The 19,202-nt window shown below is 44.7% G+C and overlaps 4 protein-coding genes and 1 long non-coding RNA gene across 5 annotated transcripts; 3 read left to right on the top strand and 2 right to left on the bottom strand.

The window, feature by feature from the left end:
- On the top strand, window positions 1–2,558 carry LOC8077434 (rop guanine nucleotide exchange factor 3). The gene is made up of 7 exons (XM_002462818.2): window positions 1–446; window positions 527–643; window positions 762–916; window positions 1,013–1,087; window positions 1,165–1,440; window positions 1,554–1,889; window positions 2,141–2,558. Exons 1-7 carry the CDS (start codon window positions 182–184, stop codon window positions 2,306–2,308), a joined length of 1,392 nt encoding a protein of 463 aa, XP_002462863.1. The 5' UTR covers window positions 1–181; the 3' UTR covers window positions 2,309–2,558.
- LOC8080681 (zinc finger MYND domain-containing protein 15) lies at window positions 2,765–8,104 on the bottom strand. Its single transcript, XM_021454690.1, has 11 exons — window positions 7,958–8,104; window positions 6,990–7,100; window positions 6,611–6,729; window positions 6,077–6,123; window positions 5,901–6,001; window positions 5,744–5,831; window positions 4,963–5,071; window positions 4,397–4,553; window positions 3,814–3,885; window positions 3,289–3,402; window positions 2,765–3,194 (listed from the first exon to the last, which is right to left on the bottom strand). The coding sequence occupies exons 1-11, from the start codon at window positions 8,063–8,065 to the stop codon at window positions 3,102–3,104; spliced, it is 1,119 nt and encodes a 372-aa protein (XP_021310365.1). The 5' UTR covers window positions 8,066–8,104; the 3' UTR covers window positions 2,765–3,101.
- On the top strand, window positions 11,914–13,946 carry LOC8077433. The gene is made up of 2 exons (XM_002462817.2): window positions 11,914–12,063; window positions 12,347–13,946. Exon 2 carries the CDS (start codon window positions 12,368–12,370, stop codon window positions 13,616–13,618), a length of 1,251 nt encoding a protein of 416 aa, XP_002462862.1. The 5' UTR covers window positions 11,914–12,063; window positions 12,347–12,367; the 3' UTR covers window positions 13,619–13,946.
- On the top strand, window positions 15,045–15,727 carry LOC110432197. The gene is made up of 2 exons (XR_002449609.1): window positions 15,045–15,147; window positions 15,323–15,727. It is a non-coding gene; the product is annotated as an uncharacterized LOC110432197 (long non-coding RNA).
- LOC8080680 (G-type lectin S-receptor-like serine/threonine-protein kinase At2g19130) lies at window positions 16,076–18,906 on the bottom strand. Its single transcript, XM_002460649.2, has one exon. The coding sequence runs from the start codon at window positions 18,605–18,607 to the stop codon at window positions 16,202–16,204; it is 2,406 nt and encodes an 801-aa protein (XP_002460694.1). The 5' UTR covers window positions 18,608–18,906; the 3' UTR covers window positions 16,076–16,201.

Genomic DNA, 19,202 nt, shown 5'->3' with positions numbered 1-19,202 from the left:
CGAGCCACCAGGCTATGCATTATTGTTGCTCCGTGGAGTTCACTCACCCAAATCACCAAGAGGACAACATACAAGCAAGCCCTTCTGTTCTTGGCCCTTTTCGTCGCCATTCTTGTCCAGTTCATCTTTCCTCCAGGTCATCTGAGCCAGGCCTCGACGAGTGGCAAGATCAAGAACAGCAATGAGCGACGGTTCAGGGTTCCCGGGCTTCCACAGCCACAGCTATGACCGGGACTATGCGCGCCCGTTGTTCCGTGTTGCCTCGTTCTCTGACAGTGGAGACGAGCAGGAGAATCATGTGTCGTCACCGCAGGCGCGCAGCCATAGCACGAGCCGTACAACGTCGTCAAAGGCAGTAGCACCGTCACGCCTCTCGCCGTCGGTGAGCAGGCCGAGCATGAAGAACATGCAGCAAGTTATTGATGAGAAGTCAATGGAGGAGGAAGGTAACGGATGGCAGACCTGTTTAGCTGATGTTCCTTGTTGTGTTTTCTGGTTCTTGATGATGGCTTCTCTTCTCTTTCAGAGATGGAGCTGATGAAGGAGAAGTACACGAAGTTGCTGCTTGGGGAGGACATGTCAGGGAGCGGCAAAGGTGTCTGCACTGCTGTGGCCATATCCAATTCCATCACCAACCTATACGGTATGTAACTGTGAATATTCCTCATGCATTCATCCTTTAAACTCACTTTGATATAATGCAGGCTTCTGTTCTTGTTTTTTTTTTTTGAAACAAATTCTCTTCTTGTTCTTAACTGCAGCAACAGTGTTCGGGACCTGCCACAGGTTGGGGCCACTGTCCCCTGAGAAGAGATCAATGTGGAACAGGGAGATGGATTGCCTCCTCTCCATTTGTGAATACATTGTCGAATTCTCACCCACTGTCCAGACCATGCCTGATGGAAGCACACACGATGTAATGCCATCAGATCATTCACTCATCTCAAACCTTTGATGTGTTTCATCGATCGTCATGGCATCCTGATTGAGATTCGATTTTCTGATTCAACAGGTGATGGCAACCTCACCAAGATCAGACATCCTGATGAACCTTCCTGCGCTTGAAAAGCTAGAAACCATGCTCCTCGTGAGTCTTGATTCACATAATCCTCTCCAAACAATCCGCTCTGGTACCGTAATGTATGACTGAATTTCTTTATGTAGGGTATATTGGACAGCTTTCACAAGCCAGAGTTCTGGTATGCAGACCAGAGGAACCAATCCTTCAATGAAAGCAAGAAATCATTCCAGCGAAGTGAGGATAAATGGTGGTTACCTGAGCCATGTGTCCCAGACGCTGGGCTGTCTGATCGCATGCACCGTGAACTGCAGCAGAATAGAGACCAAGCAAGCCAGATCCACAAGATGGCCATGGAAATCAACAGCAGTATCCTCTCTGAAATGCAAGTTCCATTATCATATTTGGAGACACTTCCAAAGGTATGTCAGTTGCGTAATCTGATCTTCCCAGCCAAAGTCCCTGAACAGTTTCATTCTGTCAAGTCAAGACTCTCCATTTGCTCCCTTCTGATAGATGTTATGTTACCCCACAGAGTGGGAGGGTGGGTGTAGGCGACGCCATCTACCGGTATATGTCTTCAGGGGATCAGTTCTCTCCAGAGCACCTCCTCAACTTCCTCAATTTGAGCTCAGAACATGAGGCACTCGAGATTGCAGACCGTGTTGAAGCCGCTATGTACGTATGGCGAAGAAAAGCAAGCACAACACATGTGGTGTCCAAATGGGAGAATGTTACTGAGCTGAATGCTGATGGAGACAAGAATCTGATCCTTGCCAGTAGGGCCAGAAGCTTACTCCTGTGCTTGAAGCAAAGGTTCCCAGGCCTGTCACAGACCACCCTGGATACAAGCAAGATTCAGTACAACAAGGTAATGGTTAAAATAAAAGAAACTGGAAAATTTCAGGTTATTCCATGTTTATCTGCATTTTCCCTGTTACCAGAAAACTTGTTCACCATGAAATATATAAGTATACAAGTTGATGTTTATATATGCAAAAAGAGTTAAATCTACTAACCTGTTCCAATAATCACATCAGATCAGAACAAAGTAAGACAGAATTTGCATTCAAGAACCATAACGCAATATAAATAACATTCTTGCATCTTACCTGCTTACAGGACATTGGACAGGCAATACTGGAGAGCTATTCGAGGGTGCTGGAAAGTTTGGCTCATAATATAGTCTCATGGATAGATGATATTCTCATTGCTAATGAAAATGCGAAAAAAGGGCACAAAATCAGAATGCAGAAGCAGGTGTTCAGCCAGATTTCTCCACAACGCTGAACATAGCAAACTAACATACAAATACACATATATTATGTTGCATAGAATTCTTTGTGGTTTGCCTCATCAACTTTCTGGAGTGGTGTGTGCTTGCTCATTTGTTTGAGATAGGGCTGTATTGTAGATATAATGATGTATGATAGCTTGATTGCATATGTAGATCATAATGGAACTGGATGAGAGAAGGGTAGCAACCGGAAACTTACATTCTTTGCTGTTTCATGGAATATATTCTCCATAATCGACACAATAAGCATTTTACTTCCTTTAACTTTGGAATGTCATACCCTGGGAGAGTTAGAGTATGTAATATAATATGAAGAAATGATTCTGGTATGGGCACGAATCACTGGTCTATGTCTTTCTGAACTGAAGTCAGTTCTGGCAATCTATGTCCACCAGATTGCTGTGCGCAACAAAATTAGATAATACGCAGCTCCATACAATATCCTCCAATTATGAAAAAAAAAATATATATTTCAAGAGTCAGTTGATGTGAACATTTTACACTTGCAGTCTCTAAATATTTTCAGAGAGGTTCAAGTAAAGTACATTTCCTCCTTGTATCGGCTTGTACTCATGCTATTCCTAGCCCTTCGAATGTCCCTAACGATTTGTGCAACTTGTCTTCTCAAATTCCAAGTGCCCGAACATAAATCAAAATTCAAATCCCCATTCCATCATCTCTCAGAAAAGAAAACCTCCCATCTCACCCTTGTCTCCTTTGGAAAGTTACATTGCCATTTCTCAACAAATCAATATCTTAATACTTCATGAGGGACACAGGGCAATTTTACATCCCGAAAACAAAGCAATTTGAATAACATGGTAGGTATAGTGCACTGTTATCCGCTGCAACTGGCTGCCTGAAAGGATTTACCTGGATCTGGAAAAAAAAACATGATAGATCGTGACGATTTATTTGATTGCTCAATAGCAATTGGAAAGAAACGACCCCAATAACAAAGTATAACACATACTGGAATTTTAAGGGGTTGACCAGTTATGGAGCTTATGCAGCAGGATGCTAGATGCGCAGCTTCTTCACAGAAGTCCGTAAAGACTGCAGGAATCCCAGTCCGCCTTATTATTTCCTTAAGTGAAATGAAATACGAATGGTAATGAGCACCAACAAGTAAAGCTAATTGCAGGCTAAGGAAAAACAATTGATGACATTATCTGGAACGATGCAGCAGCATAATGAATTCTCAATATAATGTCAATGTAACAATAATATATTGACATCCCGTTCTTCAATAAAATATTAGTAGTATGGTTGATGAAAATTGCTGGGATTACAGATGCAAAAGATTCAATCCATTGTGCAAATTTATGTTCTGCATGCATGCCTCAGAATCAGATTGACTAGTTAAATAATATCAGTAAAGTAGGAACAAACAGTGGTGGTATGGCATCTCAAAGCTAGTAACTTGTTCACCATAACAGGAGGTTGATGTAAGCAAGAATATACATGTCTAACAGTTAATTAAAAACAAGATACTCACAATAGTTGGCATCCAACTAGGGTATGCAGCCACACCAGCATTTGGGGCAAAAATAAGATGAGGAATTGAGTCCTACCAAGAGAAAAGGTATTAGCAGGAAGTATTTTCGCATTAAGGGAAAATTATAAAGAGTAGCTGCCAACTGAAATTATAAATAGTGGCCGGTTAGATCTATGGTTCAGGGCACAAGCCAGCTGTAGCTCTGGTAGGACCACCAGCAAGCAGCGGCGGCAGGCTCATGAGTGAGTGGTGCATTTTATTTCTTACTTTTGTTTGTAAATTAGCAGAAAATCAGAAATAAACCTGCTAGGAAATGAATTCTACACATTCCAGTGATTGTTAGAGAGTTGGACATACAAGATAAAACATAAGCAGAAGACTGTAAATAACTCAGTACTTCTAGAATTAACTGGAACTAAAACTGTGTATAGCAACAGTCAATACAGAACTCTGTGTGATGCATGTGAAGCGTGTCCAGTATTAGCATTGTTTCTAAACTTTACAATTAAGGACATGCTTGGCTCTATAAAATAGTGGGTAACTTCACATCTTTTTAGAAAATAGGAGTAATTGTAGAGAGAACCTTCATTATATCACTGCATCTCTCATGATAGAAACCTTTCCACAGTTTGAGTGTCACTGCAGTGCAACTCAATTCTTTGGAACCAATAGAAGATTTACAACAGCAGCTCTCATCAGAACAGCATGCATATCTGGAAATGTTTACAACCTCACCATCCCTGTCAACAGGTACCATACCAGTTACTAGAATCAGGGAAACAACAAGAACTCAGAACCAATATACCATTGAGCATATATATAATAGGTAATTTAAAATGTAGATCCTGTTGAATAAAACACACAACAAACAAATAAGATGGTAAAAAGTAGCTAATTTAAAATGTAGATCTTGTTGAGTAAAGCACATAACAAACATATTACTTTTTTTTTAAAAAAAAATCTAATCCAAAGATATAAAATGGTGTAGATGCTGATAAAATGGAAAAGGTATTGCCATCAAATCAAATTGTAAGGCAAACATCAAACTATAGATGTCAGACAAACACAAGGAAACACCAAATTGCACACTAAGTTTCTCCTATATCAAGCAGTATAGGACCAAAATGAAAACCAACTTGTGTTGCTTACCTAGACTTTGGAACTTCTGGTCCCACAAGCTCAATGTGAATCTGTACACCTGGAAATAATGCAAGTAGTTCCCCAAATGCTGCAAGCTGAAGTAGCTCCTTCTCAGGCCCTTTAGACATTTAAGTTGCAAGTGGAATGATTGCAAAAATCAGTAGATGCTATGATAATGAATTATTCAATTAGCTTCAAATCAAAGTAATCAGAAAAAAAAGATATTTCACTGGATAGATTTGATCATCTCCTGTGATGGTTTGCAGTAAAACTGGTCAACGATGGCGTGACTAACACATGATTTGTTGTTAAGTGCATACAGATCATCCTTGTTCCTAATAAGCAATAAAAATACAAGCTTCACCACTTGCTAGTCAATGGCCAGTATTGTGGCCACTTTTTTTTTTTTGGAAAGCAATGGCAGGAGCTCTGCCTTTCAATTAATTTGGGAAAAAGAGTTTATGTACAAGCAAAGAAGTTTGACTTTTTGAACGGTTATCTAAACAAATGCAGCTGTGGAAGAACATTAACCATCCATAACCAGTCGTCCAGTCCTACCATAGAGCAAAAATCCTATAAGCTCCCAACATATAGGCTACATCTTGATTTACATTTTCCTTTTTGGTTAGAATCACAGTTAGTTACTAACGCTTCTACCTATCATCCTCCAGGTCAGTTTGAGAGTTTTTTTTTCCTACCATTAATAGCAATCCACAAGAAAAAGGAGAAGAGTCATCTACTGATGTTTTCAAACATGAGTGTCCCAACATAAATGATGAAATGGTGTTACCTAAATAGTGAATGCACAGGGTGTCCTGGCCATCATATCTTGGAGTTTGGAACCGAGAGAGTTGAATGCAATGATATAGAGTAAGTGGCTGCAAAATTGAACCTCAGGCAACTATAGAGTTGAAAGCTATGTCCTTAACATGTTGCAATGTACCTACCCAATGAAGTAAAACAGCAACAGGTGAATACAGGGGAAGGGATCTCCACTGATAATAGTCTTCCCAGCTTGCCAGGACCGAAGGCACAGGATTTTTAGGCTCTATCATTTACAAAAATGGGATAATGCAATGAGATAAACATACAGTGAGTCACCACAGTAAAGCTAGAGATACACCTGTACAAGGGCAGAGGGAGCTTTGCAAGTTCCATTCAGCTTCTATGCTGTATAAGAGCAGAAGGAGCAAAAAGGAATTACAAGATTTGCTGAGACTAAAATAAGAGATAAACTGAAACCATGCCATAATTTGATTCATGAACAAACAGACAGCGAGATCTTAACATAAAGAAGACAGATGTTCTATTAAGTCCTATGATGAAGTAAAGAAGAGAATAAAGCATGCAGACGTGAATCAATATTATTCAGATCAATCCATATAGAGCCAAAACTGGCAAAATGACTATAAAATGGAAAACAAGAATGCGCCCTGTGTTTCTGGTGCCAAAGAAAAATGGCCAATTCACCATGTTTCTGGTTCAAATTTAATGACATAAAAGGAGACAAGCTGTGAGTGTGAAATTGAAATTAAGATATCTACAAAGAACTGTCAATCAAATTAAATAAGGAGGAAAACCTCCACAACAGTATTGCAAACTGTTGCTTTTATATACTCAAAACAAAGGAGTGATAGGATTTCGACAAAAAGCAAACCTTAAATCCTTCACAGGATCAACATCTTGGTCACATATGCATTCCGATTTCCAGATCCCTTTTTGGTGAAGTTTGATTGATTGCAAAAATAAGCACCTTGCACTTGGGAATTCATGGTTCTACAAAAAAAAAAGGGAACATAATAGAGAATAAATAATCATAAATGCACAAATCCTTTATCTGTACCAAACAATTGATGCATAGTTAATAATTAGCTTATACAATACAAAAAAAAAAATAGACAGTTCATGTGGGTAAAGTGCAGTGCAGGACCCAAGGCACTGAAATTTATAGTAGGTTCCACCATGTCATTTCCAAGGAGCTAATAGCAACCCAAAAGATTTTAGATAGAAGGAAAACAATGGATCCAGAGAAGTACCAGAGAAGGAGGTTCCAAGAATGTGAACGGAAACTGGTTGAGCACATCAACGCGCCTCATTTGTTCTGCAAACCTTTCACATTCTTCTTTGTGAACCCTCCAATGAATAATCTGAAAGGTTTTGAATAGTATATACCAGTAAGAAAAAAACCAATGTAAAAAAACTAATAACAATATAGCATGAATGCTTAACAAATAACACAGTTCAATTTTCTCCCTTAAGCACCAAACTTTTCTGGACCCAGTCAGTGAAGTCCTCATCATGGGCACTTTCATGTGGGGTTGTAACAGAGGATTAGAACTTCATTAGCAATCTAGTATTTACCCTGACTAATTAAATTATGCGACAATTAACACTTTTATTGTTGCTATTGACAACTGCAGTATCATTTTTATGAAGCAAAAAAAAAAGAATTCATGATCAATATTTCTTACACAATTTTTTAGACTGTATCTTGATATGCTTTTATATTGTAAGTATCCCACAGTTACTTATGCCATATGAATTGCCTACAGACCCTTTATAAAAAATGTAAAGTGACCAAAACCCCACTTTAAGAAACTTGATCGACTAACAAAAATAATCACTGCAAAATGCAAAGTGAACTCAAAACTCCACCTATCTAGTCTTCTTTGAACTCTAAATGAATATCATCGCAATTGTGGCTGTGAGCAGCCAGGAACCAAGAGGTGCACGTCAAGTATTATCTTTTCTTGTTGGCTGAAACATAGCATGACGCAAAGTTACACTCACTGAACAGAATCCATTCAAGTCCAACAATTTTCTGCAGAATTTCAGGTACCAAAGGCAAGAGCCACCCCAAACCCCCTCCCCGTCCCCCGAATTTCAAGAATCGAAGAACAACTCCAGTTCCACAGATCGTCATTCTACTAGGCGCCAACTTCCTACCCTCCAAAGCCCTCGCTTGAATCTCAAACGGGAGAGTAGAGTAAATGGTATGACCTACCTGGTGGGCGCGGGAGCAGTAGGCGACAGCTCCGCAGCCGCCGCACCGCCGGTCGGCGACGCCGCCGGCGCACGGCTCCGCGGCCAGCCCCTTCGCCGCGCACTCCATCGCCGAAGCCGGAAGCCAGCCCGGCCCAATCAAAACAAGCGCTTGCGACGACCCAACAGAGTCCAAGCGGCCCATAAAGCCCACCATACCGGGGAACCATCATTTCACAATCTTTTTTAGAAAAAAATAGTAATTCACAATCACCGCGTCCCGAATGCCAATGCAACGCCCGTCACCACTCACCAATCACCACATGAGCAGTGACGAGCGAGGGATGATCTGCTCCCTCTCCGAACCCTAAACCCTCATCAGTCGTAGGTTTGGAGTGACATGGTGCATGTGGAGCCTGCAAATAAAGACTCTAATCAGTCAACGATACTTTGTGTCATAACTAAGGCCAAGATAGCACCATGCTCACGGCAACATCCTCTTGCTGCACATACAGGCAGTGCAAGTGCGTCTCTTGTTTATTTTTTTTCTATTCCGACTATAATTGATTTTATATCATATTTGAAGGCTAGCTTCTAAACTGTTGCAGAATGATTCGGCTGATATGGCCTTGACCTTTGAGCAAGAGATTTCCCAAAATCAGGTGAAAAACATCTCTCTTTATGGAGCAATAGTGCTGGATCTACTTCGACTCTGCTGTGTAAAAGCTTAGGCCCTGTTTAGTTACTCACCTAAAAATTTTTCATCCATCCTATCGAATCTTTGGACATATGCATTGAACATTAAATATAAATAAAAAATAAACTAATTACACAGTTTGGTTGAAAATCGCGAGACGAATTTTTTAAGCCTAGTTACTCTATGATTAGTCTTAGGTGCTACGGTAACCCATATGTGCTAATGATAGATTAATTATACTTAATAGATTTGTCTTGCAGTTTCCTGATGAGCTATGTAATTTGTTTTTTTATTAGTTTCTAAAAACTCTTCCCGACATATCCGATGTGACATCCAAAAAATTTTCATCCTCAATCTAAACAGGGCCTTAAGGTGGATTTAGATCGATATCAGGTAGTTACTCATTTTCTTAAGGGTCCGTTCGGTTAGACATTTTCGATCTAAAACGGTCTAGAATATTTTAAGCCCAGTACAAAATATCGAATAATTCTAGATCCAGAATAGTTCCAAGTCACTCCAGTCTAGAAACAAACGGGCCCTTATTAATTTAGTCAATTTGAACTGGTTGGTTGCTTCACATCGCAACTTATTGTAAAAAAAACAATATTATATTGAACTTGATTTTTTTTCTAAGGAGAGAGCATGCCCTGTAAATTGCCATTGTGATCAGCCTAACAACTGGAAAGATCAAATTATAACCTAGACTGATCTTAAAGAAGTAAAAATCAATGGCTTCAACGGAGAACGTCACGAAGTTGGCTTATTGAAAGTAATATTGAGATGCGTTGCGCTGCTTCAAAGAGTGACCATGAAATTGTCTAGAAATGTCCCACGAAGTTGCAGTGCTTACTTGGAACTCCCTAGCATTTTGAAGGCACACCCTTCAGTGAAATTCAATATTTATCGCTGGTGTGGTGATCAAGTCTTGTTTGGATGATTAGAATGCTCCTCTAAATGTAACAAGTATGCTTTGTTGAAATTGTAATGTGTGTTTTTTATCATAATTGATGTTTATATGTTGCTGAATTAGGCTGCTATTGGTTCTATGAGTAGTTTGTACTGATTTCACAACATGGTGATAGTTGTATTGCATGATATCTTGGGGTGGTCTAGCTTAATGGGGTGTATCATGCTTTTGTCCGTCCCTTCTCTATATCAAAAGCACTTTCGTGGCGACAGGATGCAGGGCAAAAAGCTCCTCCATGCAGCATAGAACAAGGTAGCTGTCGCCCCTTGCTGCCACTACTACATAAAACTTTTTAGAGGCAGTTGTTTTCGATTTTTAGAGGCGGGCATGCATAACCGCCACCGACATAAGGTCATAGTAAATGAAGATTAACAAAGGTGGTTGTTTGACTGTCTACATTAATCGATGAAAATAAATAAATAAAAGAAAAACCCGCATGTGCCTAGATCTGGGCCGCACGGGCCTAGGGCATAATGTCGCAGCCGCCGATCCCGTTGCCACGACGCTGCCGCCATCGATCCGGGCCTCGTAAGTCGCTACCGATGGATAGGGAGGAGAGGGAGGTCACCACGCCTGGAGGAGCAGGGGGGCTCGCATTGCCGCCGTCGATCCCCTGAGAAGGAGCACGAGTGGATCCGCCGCCGCTGAGGAGGTGGTTGGATCCACCGCTGGGGAGGTGAGGGTTAGATCCACAACTATAGAGGAGAAGAAGGCTGGATCCACTACCACGGAGGAGAGGAAGGACGAATCTGCTGCCCCTAAGGAGGAGAGGCTGGATCCGTCGTCGTCGAGGAAGAGAGGGCCAGGTCCACTGCCACCGAGGAGGAGGGGCCGGATCCGTTGTCACTTAGGGAGGAGAAGGCCGGTTCCGACGCCACCGAGGAGGAGAAAGCCGGATTCACTGCCGTCGTGGATTCTATTACATTGCCCGAAACACTTATATTACATTGTCTGCCTCCGTAAATCGATATTGCAAAGCTAATCGCCTCAGTTAATAAAAAATAACCATCTCAGTTAATCTGAGGCATTAACTAAGGCGATTTAAATTGTCATCCGCCTCCGAAGCCTATTCAAAACGCCTCATAAAAGATTTTTTTAGTAGTGTGCTACTCACTGTGCGTGGTCAAGCTTCGACTCTCCGCATATCATCGTCGAGCTATGAATGAAGAAAATAGTAGAGAGAAGAGTGGAGACGGAAGAGAGAACACATAGAGACAGAGAAATAATATAGAATACCTAAAAGAGATAAGGCCGTCTAGTCTTTTCATCTTTCTTTTATTTTCCGTACTTTTATTATTTTTTAGTAGTTTAGTGGTGCTTTGAGGGAGTAGCCGAAGCCTTGCAATCCTTTGTAGGTTTTGATTTTTGCGTGAGTTAGACTTATGTATCTTAATAGTATCTCTGAATACTTTATATAAATATTTTATTTATGTTTAATCTTTTTTTATCAAATATAGTAACACTATTTTGTACAAAATATTGATGGTTTTCAAAAATATTATAATCATGTTGCTATTATTTATCCTTGATATATTTTCCATTAAATAGTCTTATCATGTTATATAAAAAATCTATTTATAGTTGATTCTAGGTACATATAAAACATTAATTATTTTAGAGACGAATCTCATTGATGGATTATAGTATGATATATGTCTTTATACTTGTTTGCGGATCTTAATAACCCACATTATCCTTACCACATATTCGGCTCTCACCGGAGGGACCCGGTTTCGAATCCTGGCAACGGAATTGTTGTTGTTGTGAAATTTGCTCAGACACTAGTTCAAAATCCAAGCTTGGACACTATACCAGACCCACACTCGGACACTCCCACTTGGACGCTGGGCACGCCCTTAGCAGCCGGGGTACGGGAACATGGGCACGTTCCCCGTTCCGGGAACTTCGTCCCGAAACGTGAAACGGGAACATCATGGAACATCGTTCCCAAATGCGGTGGAACACGAATCATATATAGGAGCAATCATAGCAACGTCAGTCCCAAGCGACTATGGAACTTCGTGGTGTGTGTGCATACTGCGCCGTGCCCGTCCGTGAGCGGTCGGCGAAAAATCTAGATGGTGATTGACTCATTGGCCTAGACCTGCAATGAGCCTTAAGGTTGGAGTTGCACAGTCCTAAATGAAACAAAAATACAATAGTAAACTATATCACACTAGGAATCGAACTCATTTGATTCAAAACAACACGTAAAACTACCTGAGCCAACCACTACGTCCCAAACACGTTCCTTTAGAAAGTGGAACACGTTCCGCAACTTAAAGGAACGAGACGAAGCTATATACCCCTACGTTCCATAGTTTATGAGAATATCGTACCGCGTACCACGTTCCCGTACCACGTACCCTATGTTCCGGGAACTTGGCTGCTAAAGGCACGCCGGCAGCTGCAAGGCTCGCCTCTCCTGCTCGATCTACTCGTCCTCCCACCGCGGCGATTTCCGGTAGCTACCCCGCTTCTCCCAATCTCATCTCCTTCCTGGTCTCCTTCGCCATTAGCTCTTGCTGCTTCCACCCTTCCCTTCCAGCAGACCACTTCTTCTGTTGTCCTGCCGCCTTGGTGTGCACAGCGGCATAGCCAGTGCGCGCGAGGTACTCGACATATTGTCTTAGCGCGTACGGCGCCGTGTGCCTTTCAATTTCGTTGGATCCTGGCGCGTTCCTAATCTGCGATGATGTGACACTAACGCTTGCGTGCTGTCCTGGTGTCTCTCTGCTCTTTGCAAGGTTTGCCTCGGCGGGCGCAAGATGGCAGAGGCAAGGCCTTGCGCCAGGCAGCCGCCGTCGTGGGCCGACCTCCCGGCGGACCTTGCCGGCAGGGTGCTCCGTTTCCTCCCGGCCTGCGTGGACCGGGCCTGCTTCGCCGCCGTGTGCCCGCAGTGGCGCGCCGCCGCGCGGCAGCTCCCCCTGCCCCCACCGCTCCCGCTGCTGGCGCTCCCGGACGGCACCTTCTACAGCCTCCCCTACGGCAAGTCCTTCCGATTCCCTGGCTTCGGCTGCGCTGGCTACAAGACCGCCGCCTGTGGCAGCTGGCTCGTCTTCTCGCGCGATGACGGCTGCTTCTTGGTGGACCCCTTCGTTGGAGCCACAGTGACGCTCCCTCCTCTGTCTCAAGTCAAACTTCGCCCCCCAAATGCCGTTGCTAAATATGTCAATGTTCCGGTTCCGGGACAAGATGCACATGTAAGCGTGTTCTACCCTTACGCAACCTGGATGCATATCAAGGAGTCGAAGAAGATGCCCACACTAAATAAGCTAATCTTGTGCTCGCCAAACCTCGTCGCCGCATTCGCCGGCAGTACACTCAATGGCTGTGGATGCACCAGTCAGATTCTAGTGTGCCAGCCGGAGTCTTCATCATGGTCAGTACGTGCAAATGACAAGTGCAAATTGTTTCAAGATATGGCATTCTATCAGGGAAAGCTCTATGCCCTTGCTGATGATGAGAACCTCCTTATCATCAATATCAGCCAAGACCCAAGCACTGGCAATCCACAGATCTCCCGGATTGGACAGGTGATCAAGGGTGATCCCTGGGAATCAGCTTCTATGCCAGACAACTGGTACTCAGCTGATATGCTACAAGACACTATGGGCAAAAAGAAGCTCTACCTTGTCGAATCTTGTGGTGCATTGCTGATGGTACGCAGGAAGGTTTGCTGTAGCGTGGCAGGTGAGGCAGCTGTGTCTGGACAGTGTGAGTTTGAGGTTTTCAAGGCTGACTTAGAGCGCTCACGGTGGGTGAATGTGACATCGCTGGGGGATGACCAGATGATTTTCCTTGGACGTTCATGCTCTAGGGCCGTGACTGCATCTCAGTATGGTATGCCAGGTGACCAAATCTTCTTCTTGGATGATGTTATGGAGAACTGCAAGTACTCCTTTCATGAGGAGACCACTTCTGTCAGTGTCTATGACATGAGAACCGGCGAGGTCTCCTCCCCTCTGCCGATGATCTGGAAGCATGAGATGATTCTTGCCACATGGCTGTTCCCTTAAGACTGAAGTGAAGAGGTTTTCTTTGACCATTGTATGGCGATTAAGTACTCCTAAGCTATGTTAACTTCACCAGTATTTGTCTGGCCTTGATGTGCTGCCTACTTCTTTTTGGGGGAAATATGTTGGTTACTAGTCCTGTGCTGATGCATCCTGTGAAATACATTTGACACTTAATTATCTGGCCATGGTTTGATCCATGAGTGGTACCTGTAAGAACATCGGAGTTGCCTATGGAAGTGCAATGCTCATGTAGTGAACTTATCGTGATGAATTTGTGCTAATCGTTGGACATGTCTATCTTGTGATGTATATATGCATCTGTTCTTCATTCTGCTGGTTGATTGTGTGTTTTGTGATACATACTTGCATGCATTGTAGAATGTAGATCTATAGCACTTCGCGTCTTATTTAGCCAATCTCCAGGTTGACTGATGTTTATACTAGTAATAACCTTGCAGGTGATGGTGTGGCTGATGGGCATGCTGTGTTGTATCCATAGATTGTCCGCCACATGTTAGCCACTGATGCTCTCCGTATCACATTCCAGGATGCTAATGTGCTTAGGATGGTTTTGTGTTAAGAGTAAAAAAATGGTTTGTAGCTGTTTCCTGAACTTGTGTTTGGGTCATGTGTTGTTGCTTATTGAAACTTATGCTTGTGATCTCCTGCAAGCTAAGGTGGAACAGAATCCCCCCCCACTGTTAGTAACTTTTAATTCTGTTTAATCTTGATGCAACTGCATGTTTTTGTGTTACATAATAGTAACACTTTGATTCCATTTTTCAAGGACATATCCTTTTCTTTAAGACACTATCATGTCTTATCAAAGAAGGCATGTAGATTTTTGGTGAAACAGTAGCAAAGATTTTTACTAATTAGACATCATATCTTTGTAAGTCATAATTGATTGTAACACCATTTTGATAGGATTTTAATTCCTTCTCTTAACTTTACTTTCGACTATGAAAATGGCGCGATGCTTTCTTTATTTGTACCAGTTCATATCATTCAGGACAAGAGAAGAAAAGCACTAAAAAGTCACTTATTATTTGTGACCTGAATGAGCATTATTGCAAGGTTGCTCTTTATTCTTGAACTAATTCCATTCTGAGATTGTTTGCTGTTGTCTCGTTTATTATCAACGGACGAACGTTAACACAATTGATATGTGGTGTCTTAGAGAAATGTAATGTAGCCTTACCCTCTGTTCTTGCACGAACCACATTTCACCATTTCAATTGCATTGATATGTGACGCGGTACAATTACACGATTGTGAGTATGTAACAATGTAATAAACTCATTCTTATCAATATTACACGCTGTGGCATTAACTGAATTCGATATGATGTTGTCCTTATTGTGAGTATGTTGTTCTTATCAATATTACACGCTGTGGCATTAACGAGAAAGATCTGTATTTGTTGTATCTGGCCGGGTCACTTGCCCAGCAGCTGCAGCTGCACGGCACGGCTCTACAGTAGAGCTGCGCGGCCACGCATCCAACTTCTGCCGCCGCGGCGATTTCTTGTACGCTATCGCTAGCTGCCTCCACTCCGCATCTCATTTCTCCTCTCCAATTCCATTCGTGCGCTGCCCTGAAACCTAACTCGCCGTGTGGAGTGTATAGTGTGCAGTGCTCGCGAGGTGCTCGACGGATTGCCTCGACGGGGAACCTAACTCAAGCATGCTGTTCTCATTCCAGGTTATACTTGGCCAAACGGGCGGCCCAGCTCTGGCACTATACGGCACTATGCGGCACTATGTCTATCGTGCCGTGCCGTCTCGGGCCATCGTGCCAAACTCTCGGCCCAGACACGGCACTATGGCTCTTTAACCGTGCCGATAGGCACGGTGGTCCATCGTGCCCGTGCCGGCCCATGGCTTTGGGAGAAGTCGAGAAGCTCACTGCGCCCTGCCTCATGGAGAAGACGAGCGCCACCCCTGTCGTATAGTCAGGCGGGAGAAAGAGTGTGGCCTCAGCAAGGATGCGTCTACGTCGCCGACTAGGGAGTTAGGGTTTGAAAGGGTTGTGTGATGCTTATATACATGACTCAGAATACATTCAATGGTCATGATCTATCCTCAAAGCATCAGACGATGGAAATAATCGTGCCAGCGTCGTGCCAGTCTATTAACCGTGCCGTGCCCGTGCCGGCACTGCGGGCCGAAGTTGCGGCCCAGGCACGACACTACCATCGGACCGTGCTGTGCCTGGATCGTGTTTTTTAGTGTCGTGCTCGGGCCGACCCATCGTGTTAGTGCCAGATGGAAATCTATATTCCACGTTTGCTTGGTCATGGCCGTGGAGGTGACCTTTGCTTCCCCAGGTAAGAGCAGCTCTCCCAGCTTCTGATGAGAACAATTAGGTAGTACAACTCTATTGAACAACTTTTTTTTAACAAAATGAGAAATGTCACCAAATTGATTTGCAAGTAAACATTTTCCTCCTCCTTGGTTACCATAAGCTAAAACCACAATATATTCACGAATTCAAGGTTTATACTGATAGGATATACTAAAAATGACAACATTCTCATGGATTGCTAAACCTACTTAAGTTTGAGGTAAGACTAAATGTCAGTCATGTCGGTGACCCTCCTGTGACCGCATTGAGTAGTCTCGGCAGTGGTGGCATACCGAGCTCAGAAAGACCCTCAAGAAACTGCACAACCTCGGCCATGGTCGGTCGAGCAGACTCATTTTCCTGAATGCACCAACATGCAACTTTGCAAACTCTTTCAACCTCCATGAGATTCACATCACTATGCAGCTTTTCATCCACCAGACTCCCAACCTCTCCACTGCGAAGCTTGCGTGCAACTTGCATAGGGAAGAAGCTTGAATAATCGCCATCCCCAAAGTACTCTGGACTCGAGTTCTTCCTTCCTGATATGAGTTCGAATAAAACCATCCCATAGCTGTATACATCGACTTTAGATGTAACAGCGGTTCCACTAATCCATTCAGGCGCGAGGTACCCAATAGTTCCTCTCATTGTAGTGATTGCATTGCTAAATTCTCTCCCCAAGACCTTTGCCATTCCAAAATCTGCAATCTTAGGTACAAAAGATGCATCAAGGAGTATATTCTCTGGCTTGATGTCACAATGTATGATGCAATCCCGACAACCAGTGTGCAAGTAGGCCAGGCCTCTGGCAACTCCAATAGCTATCTGGTACCTGAGATTCCAATCCAAAACTGTACCATTAGCCTTAAATAAATGCACATCAAGAGAGTGATTCGGCATGTATTCATACACAAGCAGCCTCTTATCATCTTCGCAACAGAATCCAATCAGTTTGACTAGATTGATGTGCTGGATGATTCCAACTGAATTGACTTCTGCTCTGAACTGCTTCTCTCCTTGATGGGCACCGTCAAGCCTTTTCACTGCCAAGGCAACCGAGTCACCTAGGTACCCTTTGAATACAGAACCAAAACTGCCTCCCCCTAACCTTTCTGAGAAGTTTCTAGTTGCACGCTGCAAATCGACATGTCGAAATGCAATGATTCCAATGCCACCCTGAGGATTTTCGATCCTCTTCCCTTTTCTCCTCCAAATCATCACACCAAGGATGGCCACCAGGATCAAAGCGGCAGCGCTTGCACCGACGGCGACACCAGTGGCAACCCCAACGCTGATTCCTCTCTTCCTCCTTGCCACACCGCTTGCCACCACCTCCTTTGCAGCAAGGCGGATGTAAAGTGTTTCCCCATTTCCATTAGCAGAAGCATCAGACTGCTGTTTCACGTTGTACAGTTTCCCATGCCAAACAGAGCAGCCTCCATTCCAGTAGGAATACCCAGTGCAGGAACAGTCACCCAAGCAGATCTCTGCGCAATCATCTCCACTCTTAGCAGCCTGCACTTTGTTCGCGTCTTGGGGCAACCTGACGCCTTGCACGGCGAAGAACTTATCCGTGAGACTGAGACCTGTCCTGTTGGTGTCACAGTCTAACTGCGTGTTCCTCGCGCACCCGTCTCTCCGGTCGCCGAGCTCCCAGTCCCTGGGTGATCTCACGGAGAAACCCTTCATGCAGCTGCAGGTCGGGTCGGCGGCGTCGTCGCAGACCGTGAAAGGCCCACAGGTGGCGTAGACGTCGCACTGAACCACAGGCTGCCTGTAATTGATGAGCCAGTCCTGCTTGCCGTCCAGCCAAAACCCCACCAGGCCTTGCCCAGAGACATCCAGCGCGGTGTGCACGATCGCCGTGTCGTCGTGGAGCGTGTACATGAAGGAGATCTCGTCGTCGTTGTTGACGAACCTGAAGCTGGGCATGACGGCGCCGATCATCTCCGGCGCCAGGCCGAAGTAGTTGCCGTTCCACCCCCCGCTGGACCAGTAGGCGACGGTGGAGTTCCAGAGGAGGTGGCCGACCCCGTCGCGCTCCGTCATCTCCAGAGAGTAGAGGCCGGGCGCCTGGTCCAGCGCGTTCTTCCTCGACACGAGGCGGCGGTTGAGGCCCGTGCGCCTGTTCCAGCCGATCTTGGCGCCGGCGAAGAGCGTGTCCGTCGGGTAGTCGAAGCTCTGCCAGAAGACGTGGGAGGAGTTTGTGGAGCTCCGCAGGACGAGGTTGCCGCTGCTGAGAAGCACGGCGACGGTGGCGTTGGTGGTGATGTTGGCGCGGGTGGACCAGATGACGGACCTGGTGGCCTGGTCTCGGATGACCAGGTTCCCGTCGCCGGAGATGGCGAGCTCCGGCGACGCCGGGTCGACGACGGGGCTCTCGCCGTTGGCGCTCCAGAGCGGCGTCAGCTTGGGGACCTTGTTGAACCATATGCCGAGGTAGGTGTTGGGGGACGCGGTGTCCGTCTTGAAGAAGCCCAGCGCGAACTTGCTGTTGTTGGAGACGAGCCTGGCCGCCGTGCCGGCGAGCGCATTGCCCGGGGACACCGTGTCGGTGGCGGTGGTGGCCGCGGAGCACGGGCGCGGCGCCGCGTGCAGGGAGAGGAGGAGGAGGAGGAGGAGGACGTGGAGGAGACGCATGGCGATGGATGAGACGAGCTGAGGAGTGAGCAAGCAAGCAGGGGAAGCGCGATTAGTTGGAGACGGCCGGGTGCTCTGGTTCGGAGTTCGGGCATGGCACCACTAGTCCATGTCCAGCTCGCATCGCTGCAGGTCAACGACTCAACGCGACGCGCTAGCTGTGGGTGCACGTTCCAATCAGTATGTGCAAACAAATGATAGTGTCGTATGCTTCAACGACTTAGAAACATAATTCAAGTTTATCAGGATAATAACTATGTAAATTGTCTTCATCGGATCGTCTGATCTCTCACGCTTGGGGACCAAGGAAGCCTATTTGTTATACTCTTTTGAGGAGAGTGTGTTTGTTATTTTAAGAGAACTCGAGAGAATGCAATACACAATCGTTTTCAGTCTGTGTAGCGCGCCGACCGCAGATTAGGATCACTAGCTTGGATGAGTCCTGACCAACAGCAAGTCAGCGACTTTACGACAGGCCGCAATTGGAGACCGCTTTTCATACTCATACGGCGGATTATTGTAGGTATACGTACACAACACAAGCGGGTCCCTCTGCCTCCAAGAAGGATGCCGGATCGGAGGGAGAGGGACGTTG

The sequence above is a fragment of the Sorghum bicolor genome, chromosome 2 (assembly GCF_000003195.3).
Source record: "Sorghum bicolor cultivar BTx623 chromosome 2, Sorghum_bicolor_NCBIv3, whole genome shotgun sequence".
In the NCBI taxonomy this organism is placed as follows: Eukaryota; Viridiplantae; Streptophyta; class Magnoliopsida; order Poales; family Poaceae; genus Sorghum; species Sorghum bicolor.
The sequence above is the reverse complement of the archived record's forward strand: the minus strand, read 5'-3'. Positions and strand labels throughout refer to the sequence as shown.

Coding starts and splice junctions, on each gene's coding strand:
- LOC8077434 (XM_002462818.2), top strand. CDS start 182: ATGAGCGACGGTTCAGGGTTCCCGGGCTTCCACAGCCACAGCTATGAC. Junction 1,441..1,553: donor ATTTGGAGACACTTCCAAAG/GTATGTCAGTTG, acceptor GTTACCCCACAG/AGTGGGAGGGTGGGTGTAGG. Junction 1,890..2,140: donor GCAAGATTCAGTACAACAAG/GTAATGGTTAAA, acceptor ACCTGCTTACAG/GACATTGGACAGGCAATACT.
- LOC8080681 (XM_021454690.1), bottom strand. CDS start 8,065: ATGGAGTGCGCGGCGAAGGGGCTGGCCGCGGAGCCGTGCGCCGGCGGC. Junction 5,072..5,743: donor CCTGTGCATTCACTATTTAG/GTAACACCATTT, acceptor AAATGTCTAAAG/GGCCTGAGAAGGAGCTACTT. Junction 3,886..4,396: donor GATGCAGTGATATAATGAAG/GTTCTCTCTACA, acceptor TTCTCTTGGTAG/GACTCAATTCCTCATCTTAT.
- LOC8077433 (XM_002462817.2), top strand. CDS start 12,368: ATGGCAGAGGCAAGGCCTTGCGCCAGGCAGCCGCCGTCGTGGGCCGAC.
- LOC8080680 (XM_002460649.2), bottom strand. CDS start 18,607: ATGCGTCTCCTCCACGTCCTCCTCCTCCTCCTCCTCCTCTCCCTGCAC.